This window comes from Prionailurus bengalensis, chromosome A3, assembly GCF_016509475.1.
Source record: "Prionailurus bengalensis isolate Pbe53 chromosome A3, Fcat_Pben_1.1_paternal_pri, whole genome shotgun sequence".
NCBI classification, from domain to species: Eukaryota; Metazoa; Chordata; class Mammalia; order Carnivora; family Felidae; genus Prionailurus; species Prionailurus bengalensis.
Genome location: NC_057354.1, coordinates 46,381,821 through 46,399,322, shown reverse-complemented (window position 1 = coordinate 46,399,322; position 17,502 = coordinate 46,381,821). Strand labels below are relative to the sequence as shown.

The following is a 17,502-nucleotide window of genomic DNA, read 5'->3' as shown; positions in this document are numbered from 1 at the left end:
AAGACAGACAGAATCCCAAGCAGGCTTCAAACTGTCAGTGCAGAGCCTCATACGGGACTCGAACCCATGAGTGAGTTTATGACCTGAGCCAAAGTTGGACGCTTAACTGACTAAGCCACCCAGGTGTCCCAAAATATTTCTCTTTCACAGAAATTCTTTCATCCCATAAATCATGTTTTCTTACAGTTTACCAAAAAGAGAAAATTATTTTAACAAAAAGGAATAACGTCTAAATTTTACCTTGCCATGCATATTTCTTCCCATTCAAATCAATAGCAAAATCTTCAGGGTAGAAGTCAATTATACTAGAATCCTGTATCCGGGAGAAAAATAAAGATTCAAAACAAAAGTCACACATGCACGAGTTATAAAGAATTTGACATTTCTTTCATTCATGTTATCAGGCCCGATGAGAAAATGAGGTTTTATTCCTTCAAAAACTCTTGTTACTAAGATATCAAGTCATTAACCCCAGTAGTAAAACAAAATTAACAATTTTATTTAAAAAATGGGGGGCAGGAAGGCATTATTATAGAAAAATTTTAGAACTGACAACTGTGAACCCAAGACAGTCAATGAAGAGTTTACAGACTCTAATAATTCCTACTTCATGCCAGGGTCTCCCCTACTTTCTATCTGGCACATAAAACAAGCGCAGAGATGATCTGAGGTAGCCCAGTCTGAACTCTGGAAGCCACTACACATGGTGGAAATAAATAAAAATAATAACTTACAGGTAGGCTGAGAACAAAGTAACTGTTACAAGAATTTCTCCCAGGGGCCTCTGGGTGGCTCAGTCATTTAAGTGTCCGACTGCAGCTCAGGTCATGATCTCGCAGTTTGTGAGTTCGAGCCCCACATTGGGCTCTCTGCAGTCAGCATGGAACCTGCTTCAGATCCTTTGTTCCCCTCTCTCTCTGTCCCTCCCCCACTCACGTGTGCTTGCTCTCAAAAATAAAAATACACATTAAAAAAAAAGAATTTCTCCCCAACACAAATTAATTTTATTTGCTGGGTAAGGGTTCTGATGACCAAGGAAAGTAGAAAATAAAAAGGTGAAAAGTATAGAGAACTCAGTACGAAGACACTTACGGGATCACTCATGAGCTTCCGCCATGATGGAGGTAGAAAGTTACCACTTGCAGCTGGAAAAACTCCCATAAGTTGTTCCAGTGGTTTAAACTGCAAGAAAGAAAAAAAGTTTAAGATAAAATACACAATTTTTATCTAAGCCAAAATTCTATGAATTTTATGACTCTAAATAACTAGGCTTACCGGTTTAGTGCCCTTCTCAAAATCAGATGGCATGTCTGCAATTCCTTCAAAGTCTGAAGCAAATGGTGCATAATGGAATGGATAATACCATTTCCAGGAAGCACAGCCCTAGAATCATCACCAAAAAACAAAACAAAAACAAAAAAACAAAAAACAAGAAAAAAACCCAAACCCAAAAACCTATGTTCAGTATGGACACAGTAAAGCAAACAAAACTTAGAGTATTATTAACCTATAATATTCTATTTGTAAAACACGACTTCCAGTGCACATTCCATGTATTAATTTTTTCCTATAAGTCCTAAAAGTTGTTTTGATTAACTGAACTTTTACTTTATATCAATGGCTCCTTGACTTAGAAACTACTGCATGGGGTGCGTTGGTGGTTCAGTTGGTTGAGCATCTGACACTTGATTCTGACTCAGGTCATGATCCCAGGGTCCTGGGATTGAGCTCCACATGGGGCTCCATGCTGAGTGTGGAGCCTCCCTAAGATCTACCCCCCCCCCCCACACACTCTTTCTTTCCCCTCCTCCCTCCCTCTGGCCCCTTCCCCCCTTGTGCTTTCTCTAAAAATAAAAATCTTTTTTTCTTTTTAAAGTTTATTTGAGAGACAGCACGTGTGCATGCACACGAGCTGGGGAGGGGCAGGGAGAGAAGAGAGAATCCCAAGCAAGCTCCGCACTATCAGCACAGAGCCTGATGAGGGACTCAATCTCACGAACCATGAGATCATAACCTGAGCCAAGATCAAGTCAGACACTTAACTGACTGAGGCACCCAGGCATCCCCCGTCAGAAACAAAACAAACAAAACAAAACAAAAAAAACCCCACAAACTACTGCAAAGCATTTTTAATAATTAGTAGTTAACACCAAACTTTATATTTACAAACAAATTTGGTGAAGATTTTTATCCTTAAAATGTGCTTGGTGGTATTTCTTTCAAATTCTACAGCTGCCATCACCAAACAGAATGAAGAGTTGTGGTAGCTGGCACTTACCTATAGCATATAGATGGTAAGGCACATCACTGAAACAGTGACTGAGTAAAACTGCCAACAAAAGTTTCATTTTACAATTCCCTATTACATTTTCATTGTGACAACTTTCTCTTTACTATAAAAATATTTAAGTAAACCTATCAAAAACAAAACAGTAAGTTTTACTGATAGAAAAGTCCTCCTAATATGTTTTGATTCTACGCCTAGGGAATTAAAATCTTGAGGACGAAAGTAAAACATGAATTTGCAGTATTTTACAACCTAATTTAATGCATCCAAATTACACTTTCCACTTAATGACAAACTCCATCTTTTCTCAGATCACACCAAACCTAACTTGTTTTGCTCTCCAAGAACGAAACCAGGTATTAACTACTAGTGTTACAATCCTCTCTATGTCTACCTAATCTCTCACACTCTGACATCTCAATTATCAAAAGCTTAAAGTCAGATACAGATTACTCCAATTATCATGCATTTCATGTAACATCACTACATTACACGGAGGAAATGGTATCATTCAAATGTCTTTCGAATTCTTACCAGTATTTTCTAGGCTTTGTCCTTTGTTCAGTCATTTAGTGACTGTCTATTAATTACTTAGTTATTTTTAATTTCCAATTAAAAAACCATTATACTTTAATCACGTTAAAGACAAAGTACACTCAACCATACTACGTGACGCCGAAATCTTTAATAAGCAAAACAAAAATTATCTTTGTTTATATATTAACACTTGAGAAGCTTCAAAGGGTTTACAAACAAATATTATTTAAGGTAATGAATTTCTGAACAAGAAGCTTTTAAAAAAATGAATCTGGATTTAATTTCATAACACAGCTCAATAATACACATTATTATAGAAATTACTATCTTCCTTAAATGATTAGGTAGGTTTAGAGGAAAATATTCTCTGTACCTGGTAATAATATCGAAGAACCCAGCAGAGCCCCTCAACGTAAGACTGTACAACTTTGCGACGGAATTTCTCATCAGCTGCATCAACATCAAATTTGTTCTTGTAGTACCGCTGTTTCCAACCAGCTTCCCATAGCCTAAAATCCAGGCAAAACCGGTTCATGTCGAATTAATACTTTCAGTAATTGTTTACCGATTTATCACCCAAACCATTTTATATTTAATATCCAGGTGAAATGTTAATGAGTTAAGCAGTAATGCTAACACAGCTTCATTTAATTATTTAATCATTTCTAAAAGCCCACTTACACAGGACTTATTATCAACTTAAGAGATAAACATCAAAAACCCAAATGATGATTCTAGTAAGACCATTAGAAAGCGACATTTTGGAAAAAGAATAACTATTTATTAAAGTAGATACTGAGTATTTGTTTGCTCAAATGTTAATACTGTTTTACATGTTTTTTGATTGTGGACCAATTCTAAAACTACATTTTAAGATTCAAATACTGAAGATATTTCAAGGTCCTCTGTTTGTAAAATACATTTAAACTAAATAAAGGAAGCCGATCAAATTACTTAAAAAAAAAAAAAAGAGTTGCATGTGTAATTTTTTAAAAGGTAAAAATGGTTTATAAGATAATCTAGGAACCAGGCAGAAAATTATGTTTATATCTACTTTCCCCATCCGTGGGCCTTATTCTTCTTTCAGCTAAGAGCTGTTGGCTTAAGGGAAGGACACATAAACACATATATGCATGTTCTGGTAAAACTTAGAAGTAGGTTCACTTCTAATTCACTACATTCTCATTTGTCACTGACAATACATGTGAACTATACGTTTTTCACTCAAAAGTATATATATATTTTTAAATACTCATTTTTCATTCTCTGATTTAAACATTTTATCGAAGGACACAAAGAAGCCAAAGAACACTAAAAAAACAAATCAAGACAGATCAAGAACATCAAGATGATTCTCATTTAAGGGCTATTTTCTACCATGTGCCACATCTTACAAATTGCAGTCATGTTCCAGAATACACCACATCAATTTTAATTTCCTCCCACCTGCCCCAAGGATTCACAGGACATCACTTAGGAGAAATATCCTCTATGATGCAGACTGTAATTGTTTTACAGAAAATATTAATGAAATACATGTTAAGGGTCCCAAGCATTTCTTAATAGAAGCATTTCTACCTTGACTATTCTCAGCACCGGGATTACACAATAAAGTACTAATAAATCAAGTTAACTATTAAGCTGGTATTGATCAAGATGGCTACACAATAAAACAGAAAACATACTCTAAGAGGAAAATCCAGAGTTGCAGAAACAGAGGATCAGGTAAATGTTCAATCACAAGTCACCAAAGATCTCAGAATCTGACATCAAAGGACGTTAGGAAAATACAGAACCATATATGACACTTGAGAAGTTTCTCATCATAAATGCAAACATACCATCCACGTCCTATAAAAGAAGCATGAGTTGTGGACCACTATTGTTTAACTTTGAAATATATCATTTTGCTAAATTCTTAATTAGTTATAATTATTCAGATTGTTGGCCTTTTGCACTTGGAACACAGGGTTCAAATACGGATTTAATTACATGAGAGGCTGTTAATCTTACATAATGATCTCAAATCTCGGGATAAAGAATCAAAATTTCTCATTACAAATTTCAAGTATGCAGCTAAAGGGAAACTTCCCTGTCATGAAATATAATTGTACAGATCCAAGTCTGTGGTTTTAAAAAATATACATGTTTATCTCTTTTGCATATTTCATTTGAGGAAGAACCTTTCCAACTGAGATTAAAGCAAACTATATTAAGTATCCAAATGTAACTGAACTTTCTGTGTTAAACAGCCTGAAGATTTAATCTCAAAACAGTAACATTCAGATCACATAGAGCTAAACACCTCATGTCTAGCCGATCTAGTGCCTGGTCTCAGAGGGAAAAGTGGCTTGGAGGACAAAAACCTGCACGCATACTAATCTAGATACTTAGGTTTAACAGCTATAGCTTACACATCTCACTGGAATTTACTGACTATTCTAACCCTCCACATTAATTACTGGTGGATAAAAAGATCACAGGCAAGCATCTGAAGGCAATGCTGCTCTAAGCTAAATAGCATTAATTAGACAGCATCTATTTCAGCAATTTGATAACAAAGTGTTACCAAAAAATGGTTTCACCTGACATTATCCTCTGGCTCAGGTTCACTGTCACTGTCTTCTGCTTTTCGCTTAATTCCTCCTATCGGAGATGGGGAGCCATCAGAAGTGAAACTTGTATTAGGAGACACTGAAGGACTCTGCAAACAATTATAACATTACACAGAAAGGATTTAATTATTCATTTCACACAAGAAGTTACATCCAACTGCTGTTACAATCATGCTTCATGATAATACATTTTTTAAAGCTATTAGATATGGTAAACATATTTAGAAAATACAAAGACTGATCTTGGCCTACACCACTTCTTCAAAAAAGAATAATATAGTTTCAAGCTTCCTATGCTTAAACTCAAAAGAATCTGAACATTATCAGAATAAAAATTATTTCAGAAGAAAAAAGAATTTAATCTTATAAATTTTTAAAAATTATAGGGCTTGATTATTTTTTCTTTGGTGGTTCCTCACATTATGAATTCACAACCACTTTATACCAAACAAATAGCAAAGTTGGGAGGGGGAAAATATAAATACATAAATTCATAATATACAATGTAATCAATGCTGGAGACAACGAAGTTAAGTGGTAAGTGCTCAACCTCACGCAACCATCAGGAAATCAACAGTTTAAAGACACTCTGCCAGGTAAGTGATAAAATTATTGATAATGTTTTAAAATTCAATGTACTAGTAAAAATCTATCCGTAACTTAGAAAAATGCAGATTTAGTATTTCAAAGACTTAGATACCACTTTAAATTCAGTATTATCTTACCTTTGTAACTAAATCAGGAAACACAGTGAACACTCTAAAGTATTTCAGTATTTCATTAAAAAATTAAAATTTCCTGCAACTTTAGTTTTTCATGTTATGACCAAAAACACAAGTGGCAGAAAAGGTTTTAATGATAAGGTTTTTCTTCTGTTATACAGAGTATATTAGATGTTGTGAGTAAACTGAATTATTTTTAAACTACTTTATGAATGTAGTTTACACCATAGGTCAAAAAAAGTTACAACAAAGCAGAGCTTATAACTTTCTTTTAGAAATGTATAATTTCCATTTTTTTCATGATACTATATGGCCAATACGTTAAAAAAAACACACAAAACTATAAAAATAAATTCAGGAAGGTGCGGTTGTACTTGAAACTGAGATGGGTATTTTCAGTCAGACAGATCTGAGTTTGAAATACCAAGTCCAACCCTTATAGGTTATACAGCCTTAGACAATTTACCTCTGTTAGCCTCAACCTGAAATGGGATAATGTTCTCTTTGGAGGTTATTGCGAGGATTAAAGGAAAATGATATGAACGATACGTATGAAAGATCAACAACACAGGCTGCCTACATGGAGTAAGGTGGGTCACCTTTCAAGAAGTCATCACTTTTATTTTTCAAACCCAACACTAAATCCATTTGGATTAAATAATGAGATGATATTCATAGCAATCATCTAAGTACAAAGAAGTTGGATAAAAAGCAAACTTTCCCAAACTGACAAACAACATAAAAAAAAAACCAAACAGAAAACTATCTTTAGATAACAAATACAACTGCAACAGAAAACAAAAAGAAGTAGCTTGTTCTTTAATACCAAATCTCTACTGCTCTTTTTTTGTTCTCTCTCTACCAACAAAAATAGTCTTTCCTGAACATACCAGATTTATACCAATTTATTCAAATTCCTTTTTAAAAAACTCTTTTTTGCAATCAAATTTTATCAAGTGGCTGCAGATATAGTCAAACCATACTTTTCAGAATGCAAAACTTAAAAACACAGATTTATGAGGAAACAGAAGCCAGCTAGTAAAACATTAACAACGTTGACCATCAAGTAGACACTACTCAATACTGGACATGTCCAACAGCTTTAAAAAAAAAAAAAAAAGCACAAACTCTGTAACTCAAAAGGCACCCTTTAAATGAACTGGTAATTCAGCCTTGTGATTTCCTTAAATTTATAACATTCTAGATGAAAAACCCTCTACGCCAAGACTACAACAGAAATAACTGTGTCAAGGGGAATTAAGATAGGATCAAATAAGCAACCTAATCACCCATCTCCCTATTCCTACTCCCATGGCAGACATTATTAATCAACGGTGGGTCTAGTCCTGTGGAGCTTTAATATGATACTGGAATCTCTCTCAAAGCAATCACAGCTGGCCAAGTTTAACTCTGCCATACTCCCTGGGATTAAAGCATTGTATCATCAACATGGTGTCTGACAATACAAGTCACTTAGTTCCACTCTGTGGAGAAGGCAGTCACTATTAAATGATGGACATCAGCCTTTTCTGTTCTATTCAAGTGTCTCATCGCAATCCTTCACTGACCCTCCATATCCCACTGTTAATGGTGAAAGGAATAAGACAAGAACACAAAAATCAAACAGAACAAAAAACAGAACAGAAACCCAGGCTGCTTCTCTCAGGAGATGCAAAATCTCAGTTCCCGAATTCCAAATCTAAGGTTCTAAAACTTCAAAATGGAAACTGGCGAGAATATAAATCAGTCTCCTAGTATGGCAAAGATTCCACAAATAGGACTGCCCTGTAATAAAGGATTTGAGCATAAATAGGATAACAGAATAATGAAACTTAAATATCAAAACTTATACAATTTCCTTGAATATATAACAAAAATTTACACTAGATCTCAAGCCTTACAAAACATATTTCCTCTCTTTATAGTACACATTTTCTCTCTTATGCCTACCAACCTGAAATAAGCAATCGTTTTGATTATTTGCTGTCCTTCAATTCGTGGTCTGTTCCCTCACCCCTGCTGCTGCCCTGTCATGTGCTCTGTGCTCAGTGTTGCCACTGAACAACAGGAAGCTACTGGACAGAGTACAGCCTTGCTGGCTGAGATGATCTGCTTCTTCAGTTTGGATCACCAAGTTTAAACAAGGAAGGACTGCAGGTGGCAAATCCATTCAGTTCCTGAGTTTCTAAGTACAGAACAACCAGAATTTGGATAGCGAGAGCTACCTTAAAATATATATTCAAATCTATTCCATTCCTGAGTTGGAGGGTAAGGGTTTGGGCAGTGAGAAGTGCTTATTTTTGACAGACTGGGATTATTCTGTAAAATGTCCATAACTGATCCCTGGAAAGAAAGGGGAAAACCATTTTTCTCTTGTCCCCTTCAAGCTTCTAGCACCCAGTACCTTTGGTTGCATTACAGAAACCCTACAGCCTCTTAGCTATCTATATTTGCATGCATTTTCTTTTCTTTCATGTTATTTAGATATTTACATATTGATAATCATGGATTCAGCAAAGTTAAAAATATCTCAAGGCAAAAGAAATTGAGAAAACTACAAAACAACTCCAGGCTGAGTAACAAAATTCACACACAACTGCAAGAGACCTCTGATGGTCACCACTTTTCAATGCCACATGAAAGTAAGTCACTTACAGAGTTATTCTGCATCCTCATTTCATAGGCTGCTTGTCTTGGATTACTGGCTACTTGAGAACCTGGTGAATTTCTTGAACCCAAGGCATGTGGGGTTAATATTCCACCAGGAGAGAAAGCTGGTTGATCTCTCTAACATAAGTGGAAACAAATGTAGAAATTAAAATTACATCACAACACAGATGACAGGAAGAAAAGAAGGCAATGGAACAGGATTCTCATTGTAAGCACTTAAAGGAGGAACTGGATTTCTGTTAGCATTTACAAACTGTTAGCACAATTTGATCTGATGGTAACTCACCCTGTAAACAATATCCTGTAACATTTAATAACTGTTTTAAAAGTACATAATACATTGTTCTGATACACAGAATCTACTCATGTCTCATTAAGCTATTCTATGATTCCTGACAATTTCAAAACACATTCAAGAAACAATTTCAGGCACATGAAAATAATAGAACTATTAAGGTTAAAAAAACTAATCAAGAGTTTAATCTATACTTAGGAAAAACCATTTTTATTTACCCTTCACCTAGCTAGAATTTAACTCTTCACTTCCAATTAGAGCTGTAATTAGTGACAGTTGTGGCTGACTGATACAACACACTTGTTACACAGGTACTGACTGAAAGAAAATAGCAATATATAAGGTAGAAATCAAATATGCCCCTCTGAATCTAGTGGTTTTGAACATACCTGTAACAATAAGGAACTCTACTTTTCTCCCTTCCAGAGTCCCCAACTTTCTTACTTCTAATAAAATATAAAAATAAATGGGGTGCCTGGGTGGCTCGGTCGGTTAAGCATCTGTTTCTCGATCTCAGCTCAGGTTATGATCTCAGTTCGTGGGTTCAAGCCCCGCATCAGGCTCTACGCTGTCAGCACAGATTGTGGGATTGTGTCCTTCTCTCTCTGCTTCTCCCCGACTTGCTCTCTATCTCTCTCTCAAAATAAATAAAAATAAACTTAAAAAATATAATAATAATAGTAATAATAATAAAAGGCAGTCCTTAAACTCCGTGAGTTTAAAATCTAGTAAAGAAGCAAGAAAAATAAGAACTAAAGAAGTAACTACAGAGCATTATGCAAGAAGTAAGAAAACAAATATCACAAGCAAAAGCAGCAGAGTTCAGAGAAAGGACTGCTAATCCTGGATGAGGGTGGAGGCCTTGAGAGAGGCCCTGGTGGAAAAGTTAAGATGTGAGGGAGTCGTGAAGTCAGAAATCCACTCGGAGCAAGTGCAGGCAATGCTCTGAGTCAGGAGGGACGTGATACATTCAGAAGACAGGAGGGAAAAGCCGGGCGGCTACAATCAGACCGGATCAGAGTACATTCTGCATGCCAGACTGAGACAGAAGTGGGTTCTGAGGGAACTACAAAAATCACGGGTCACTTCCAAGCAGAGAAACAACAGTTTCAGGAAGATTAACCTGACAGATGTAGACAGAATGCAGTAACTTTTAAGAGGATATAAAGGGTTGACTGCTTTTATTACAGAAACAATACCTGATAATGACAAAAAAATTCAAATAGCTAAGTGCCCCATGCCCATCAAGTGCATCCTTTCAGACTCCAGAGCTTAGAAAAAACACCAGCATTCTTTCTCTAGGCAAGACAGCAGCTGGGTAGACATTATGTCCCTAACCAACTCCTATTAGAGAAGAAATAAAGCAACTGCAATGAACATCTTTCTCCCAAACTGTAAACTTAGGCTATTGCCCATCTTACGAAATTAATTAAAACTCACCTTCATTCTCTTTCTTTTTTCTTTCTGTCGTCTTCTAAAACTGTCCTAAAAGTATAAAATCCACATATTCTGTCAAATAATTACACAAAAATGTCAGAGTTAAACATTACCAGGAATGATTTGGGAAACAATTTAAGTTTTAAAGGAAGACCCCAGAAACCTAGACATATATAATTAAACTAGGCAATGGACCATATGTTCAAAGTGCTATTTATCAGAACCTTTGACGGACACAGATCATTCCAAATGGAGTTTAGATATAATTTGTTCCTCTTAATTTTTTTCACTTAAGCTTTTGACATCATTTCAGGAAAGAATGCAAGTCATGACAAAGACTCTTGGTTTCACCCTGGAGCAAATAGGCTGTCAATATGGAGAAGATGCAAGTAAGTAAGAAAACAAATAATTCTAAGTTTTAGCTGTATACAGTTAATAACCAAGATGTCCATTTAAAAACAAACTGACAATTTAATAATGAGCTTGTGTTACCTAAAAAGGGCTTGACAGTTCCTAATTCTGTAGCATGCATGGTACAGAGTGGGTAAAGAGAGAAGTGGGGCTCTATACAAACATCTCCCCCCTGCCCCACACACCAGGTTCTAAGAAGTCAATCTAATGAAAGAAAGGAAGGAAATTCAGATGTCTGCCCTGCTCATTCTGAGCCAATTTAATCCACAAGAAAGGGTCCACTCTGCATGGATTCTTCCCCTCCGCTCATTTTCAAAATGTAGTCACGGTTTCAATTAAACAGGATTTGGGGTTGATCTTGTTTCCCACTAACTGTTTGGCCATTCAAAGGCCTCCCTGGCCCCAGCATTCCTCCCATGCCCAAGATGAGAATCAAGGCACTGGAATGTCAACTGAGGTCCTATGACAGCCCAAAACAGGGGCTAGAATTACTGTACTGACCGCCACCTTACTAGCTGCACTTCTCTGCTCTTCCAGATCAGTAATGCCAACTGTAAAATAACATCCTTAAATGAGATCTTTAATTTGTACTTTCTGTCAAAAGAGAAGCTGAATGTTGGATATATGGTGAATGACTACCTTAAAACCTCCGAAGATATGAAATGCACCAACTTCTTTAAACAAGATTTCCTCTCCATCTTTAATGAAATGTCTCTTATCTAGGGCACCAATGAGCTACAGACTGTAAAATTCACTAGTCAGTTTTCAGTCCACATCTGACCATGACTCTCCATCTTGAATCATGCTCTTTACTTGGGTTCCCAGCCACTACACTCACCAGGTTCTCCTCTTTCACTCTTGCTGCATGCCTTTGCTCCTTGACTCCCCAACCTCTAATGTTAGTGTTCCTCTGTGCCTAATACTTGGACTTTTCTACTCTCATGAGAATAGTCATCTGGTCTCATGGCTTTAAACACCATCTAAATGGTGATGAGTCTCCAACCAGGGCCTCTCCACCACCTCCTAGTCTTATCAGTTACTCAGACCATTTTTCAACTGCTCAGACAAAAATGCCTTGGAGTCATTCTTTATAACTTTGCTTCTCTCAGCCTAACATCAGCCAATCCAGTGGCTCTACCATCAAAACATATTCAAATTTCAACTACCTCTTATCATCTCCACTGCCACCATGCTGGCTCCCTTGGATTGCTGCAAAAGAGCCTCCTACCTAGGCTCACTACTTCCATATAGTCTCAATACAGCAGCTAGAGTGATCAATCCTTTCACATGTGCCAGATCTTGTTACTTCTATACTCAAAGCCCTCCACTGATGTAGAATGAAAGCTAAGTCCTCATAATGACCTACAGGGATCTTCCCAGAATGGGCCCTGAATCATTGTTCTGATCTCTTCTCCTGTCACTTCCCTCTTGTTTCCTCTGCTCTTGACATACTGGGTCCTTACTGTTCTGTCAACATCCTAGGTACACTCCCTACAGCCTCTGCACAGCCTATTCCCCCCAGCTTGAAATGCTCTTCTTACAAACACCTGTATAGTTTACTTCTTCACATTCTTAAAGTCTTTATTCAAAGTCATCTGTCAGTGAGGCCTTCTCTAATCACCTTTTCTAGAACTGCAATGACCTCATATCCACCTTCCCAGATATTTTCTCACCTGCTTTAATTTTCTTCATGGCACTCATCACTAACATATTACATACTTTACTTAGTTTTTGTGCTTATTGTCCACTTCTGGAAGAATGTAAGCTCCATAAGATCAGGAATTTTTGTCAGCTTTTTTGTATTTTTTTTGTTATATCAATGACACTCAGAATACTATCTGGCACATGATAAATACTTAATAAATATTTGCTGAATATTTGCTGAATAAATGAGCATTTGTGAGATAAGACAAACATAAAAGTTTATAAAACAAAAAGCATCACCTTCAACTGCTCAATTTTAGTAACAAATATTGATGCATCACTTTTCTACCATCTATTTTGTGCTATGAACTCCTCTGGAAATCAGTCAAAAGCCACAGACACACTTTCTAGGAAAAAACATATACCCGGATACTTTTACATTGAATTTCTCAGGGTTCATAAATTTCCCTCAAAGACCAACCTTGCTGATGAACACTGTATGATGTCAAGGAACACCAAAAAAGATCCAAAGCTGTAAAATACCCTCTCTGCTAGTCCAGATGGAAACCATATTAAGTATTTTGGTATCTATCAAATCCCATAATCCTGCTCTAATGCCAAATATCACCAATATTTATTAGTACAAAGTCTGCTGAAGCCATGTAAGAGCGCTGTTCTAATAAAAGTTTTTATATCAAGTAGTACACAGTACATACGTTTTTTTTCTTAAGCGTAAATGGAAGTGGGTCAAGTGGAGCCACTGTAATTGTTGATGATTTAATTAAAAATGGCTATTCTGGTAGACATTTGATACCCCAAAGTTAGTTCTGTTATTTGAACCTTACATGTGAAAATTTCTTGCCACCACAGTGGATTACCAAGTACTAAAGGCTTCAGAAGGAATGCTTACAGTCCACTCACTTTGCTACATAAAATGGTACCCAAAGTTCTAAGAAAGAGATCACCAGCTACAGTAAAGAAAGTTGAATAAAATATTGTCAGATATAATGACATGTTTGAATCTGACAGGAGGTCACAAAGCAACGTAGCAATATTACTATATTGCTATTTGCTCAAAATAGGCCTATGAATTCGCTTAAGATCTGAAAGGACTTCCTTCATTCTCTAAGAAGCTATTATCTGCTCATTTTACCCACTGTTTGCCTTGCCCCCCTTAACCCTCCCCCACAACCATCCTCCAAGCCCCTCTGCCTTCAGGCTGCTGCCCTTCCTCCTCACTGACTCTGAGGGCCTCCAAACCCCTGGCCACAGACTAGGGGCCTGTCCATCTTTTTTTTTTTTTTTTAATTAACTTGTTTTATTTTCAACTTTTTAAAATTTACATCCAAATTAGTTAGCATATAGTGCAACAATGATTTCAGGAGTAGATTCCTTAGTGAGGGGTCTGTCCATCTTGCTTGGATACCTCAGACAACACAAATGGCTTCTCTTCTCTTTAGGGATTTCCTCCCCTTTCTCTAGAACTGGTCCCTCCCCCTCCTTAAATGTCCATGTTTCTCAAGGTTTCTGTTGGAGGCACTTTCACTCCACACAGGCTCCCAGGGACTTCAAGTTCACACCCATAGCTTGAAGTACCCCCCCACCTGCTAATAGTTCTCCAATCTCCTTTCAGAAGACTTCTGCCCTGAGCTTTACACAAATCCATCTAATTGCTTAATGGACTTTTTCCTCTCCAGTATCCTATGGCCTCTCAAACTTAGTATCTCCAAAATCAATTCAATTTCCATCTTGTCCCCACCCTAACCTGCTCTACCCCAAGTGCTTGCTATCTCAGTGAATGGCACCAGGAATCTCCCAACTGCCTGAGCCAGAAACCCAGACTTCTCACCTAAGCATTTACCCTATCACATGTAATCAATTTCCAAGTGCTTCCAAGTGCTTCTGCCTTGGCTGATGCAGTCCAACCCTGATTCCCTACACTCTACTACCAGAGTACAAAGTTCCTTGGTCTTAACCTGTCTTCCAGGGCATAAGTATTTCCTATAAAACATGGCAGCCACAAGTTCAATCCCAGCATTCTTCTAGTGTTGGCATCCTCATTTCATAGCCTACTGATCAGACAGGTGTTTAGATTTATATCTTAAGATCACGAAGAGAGAAAAAATTACAATGCAACTCACACAGTATATAATACATAGTTCCACACAGCAAGCATCACAACCTTTATAAAATAAAGCACTGACCACTCATGATTATGTTGGTGTTTGATACACTAATAATATAAGAACGCACTCAAAGAGGTTAAAAGTACAATCACAGGATCATCATAGCCTATTAGAGACAGGAGCAATTTAGCTACTGCAATAGAAACACTTTACCTCATCATCTTTTCTCTTTTTAAAAATGCTATCCTCAACTTCACCAACTGCTAACATGATCATCTGTACTCTTTGCAGATTGACATAACCACTTTCTGTAAGGTAACCCTGTAAGTGATAAAATACATGTAAAATGATCTTCTTATAAAAGCAAATACTTCTGTTTTGAAATTATTCAAGAGTGAACTTACCCCAGTTTTGTGTACCACATTTTTGTATATGTTAACCAAACGGTCAATTGCACCTTCCCTGCCACCAGGAAACAAACATTACGCATTAGGACCAGTGTGCACTGTAAAGGCAAGACGGCTAAAACACTAGTGTGAAAACTTACACAAACACACATACCTAATTTCTAATGATGGCAGGTGAGGAAGGAAGTCATTTCCCACAAAGAAGCACATGAAGACCCAGTCATCAATGCTCCTCTCGACATCAAATGTGAATGGTAGGCTGGCCATGGTGAGCTCTCTTTCCAAATACTACAACGAGAAAGAAATGCTGCCATTAAAGCTATCAAAAGCCACCCTGCTTCAGAGCACCGATCCCAGTGTTTACTGCTACATACCTCACGAAGAACATTAAGACGAAGGAAGATAAATTCTCCTTCTGCACAAGGAAGACTATCTGCAAGTTCATCATGCTGCAGGAAAGTGAATCAAGATTAAACAAGTATACTCTAAACCTTCCCATTTTTCCCAACTCAATAAATATTGTGACTTTCTCTAAAGAGAAATTTTACAAGTATTAAAAAAAATGGAACTCACCAAACCATCTTAAAAAATTAACCATAATCCCAATCACACCTAGACCAGGGATCAGCAAACGCTTTTGCAAAAGACCAGATAGTAAACATTTTAGCCCACAGGACACACATATGGTCTCTGTTGCATATTCTTTCATGTTTTTCCTTTTACAACTCTTTAAAAATGTAAATACCATTCTTAGATCATTTGTCAAATCTGGAGGGCTGTAGCTTATCAACCCCGACCTAGAGCCAGCCAATATTAACATTTCAAGGTATATGCCTCTAGACCCTCCTCTGTGAATATACAGTATATTTTTTACCTCCTTTTTTCACTCAGCATGTCTTTTAAAGAGGCACCATATTCTTAAATCAGATAAAAATCCATTCAAAGGGGACTGAATATAATCAAGTGAACCCAAAATATGTAGGAACTAGGGGTAACTTAAAAGTATCAAGATTAATATATTTGATTTATACTTCTTTTTAAGAAAAATAACCATCTGAAACAAATACTTCTACAAACAAATCATGTACAAGAAGCGTTATTAACTAGGAGACCTAAGACTCGTGTAGATATAATAAGCTATGTTAGAAAAAACGGAGAGAGTAGAAAGAATGAATGCATGAATGCTTTTCAAACCGTGTTTCCTTTAAAGAGTTCCGAAAGACACATTTCTGTGAGGGGTAACAGAGCACGTAGGTAAAAACTGAATCAACTAGTCGGTGCTCTTTAAAGTCTTTTTTTTATCCATTTTAAAAATGAAGCAACCTGAATATACTTAATGCCATTGAACTGTAAACTTAAAAATGGTTAAAATAGTATATTTTATGTTACATAGACTTTATTACAACAAAAAATAAAACAGAAAAATTTTAAATGACAGAACTACCATCTCAAAGTTCTTACCTTTCCCTTCTTTTCTCTTGGCAAACCTTCACAGTCCTTGACCTCATGTCCAAACTGATTACAAAGACCACATGGTTTGGGTTTGTTTGGTTTGAATTCTTCTCTAATGATGGTAAAGTTGGGTTCGTGTGTAGCAAGGCCGAGCATAATGAGATCAGCTATCAATCAACAATGACAAAACACTGAACAGTAAGCACTTCGAGAAGACCCTACCACAAACAACGATAGAGGACACCACCATGACAGAAGACACCAACACAAAGAAAAGCCCAAACACATAAATAGAAGTGGCAAAGCCAAAAAGCCAAAACTTCTTAGTAGTTCTCAGCTAACAAGTTGTCCTCCAGACACATGGGCACAGAATGTGGACTACCATTCAAGAGTCAACACTTGGGGAAACCTTCCATTTGAATAGCATGTGCAGCAGTATCAAAAGATTGAAAAATATATAAATAAACATTAATCACAGATTAAACAATACCAGTTCCTTCTCAAACATAAAATAAGCAAGGCATTTTAGAATTTCCAGGCAATCATGAATAATCCATTACTACACACAAACCCATCAGCTTGTTTTGCTTGAATCGAAGAGAATCAAACCCAAAGAATAAACTTACCATCTGCTCCACATAAGCAATGATGAGTGTTTGGGTCATGGTTAGGCTGGGCTAAAGAGGGGGGAGAAAGATGTATTATATTTTTATAAATGTATTTTATACCACAGGAATATATTTTCTATACAGTGGCTTATCTTTTTAATAGAACATATAACAAAATATTTATAAGGAAGTTTTACCTCTTTGTCGTCTAATATAATCCATGATTTTGTGTTCTCCTTCACCAGGAGCACTAGCATCAGATAAAATAACCTATAAAAAACAGTTTTTAAC

At 36.6% G+C, this 17,502-nt stretch overlaps 1 protein-coding gene across 2 annotated transcripts in view; it reads right to left on the bottom strand.

Moving 5' to 3' along the window:
- XRN2 (5'-3' exoribonuclease 2) overlaps positions 1-17,502 on the bottom strand; it is a 79,647-nt gene that overhangs the window by 41,151 nt on the left and 20,994 nt on the right. For both annotated transcript variants that reach the window (XM_043602996.1, XM_043602997.1), the window contains 14 exons: positions 17,409-17,481; positions 17,230-17,280; positions 16,613-16,770; positions 15,526-15,600; positions 15,306-15,439; positions 15,149-15,206; positions 14,958-15,065; positions 10,567-10,611; positions 8,817-8,948; positions 5,410-5,528; positions 3,198-3,333; positions 1,276-1,383; positions 1,093-1,182; positions 241-313 (listed from right to left, as the gene is read on the bottom strand). In XM_043602996.1, the coding sequence (XP_043458931.1) occupies positions 241-313; positions 1,093-1,182; positions 1,276-1,383; positions 3,198-3,333; positions 5,410-5,528; positions 8,817-8,948; positions 10,567-10,611; positions 14,958-15,065; positions 15,149-15,206; positions 15,306-15,439; positions 15,526-15,600; positions 16,613-16,770; positions 17,230-17,280; positions 17,409-17,481 (1,360 nt within the window). The remainder of the gene's footprint in view (positions 1-240; positions 314-1,092; positions 1,183-1,275; positions 1,384-3,197; positions 3,334-5,409; positions 5,529-8,816; positions 8,949-10,566; positions 10,612-14,957; positions 15,066-15,148; positions 15,207-15,305; positions 15,440-15,525; positions 15,601-16,612; positions 16,771-17,229; positions 17,281-17,408; positions 17,482-17,502) is intronic.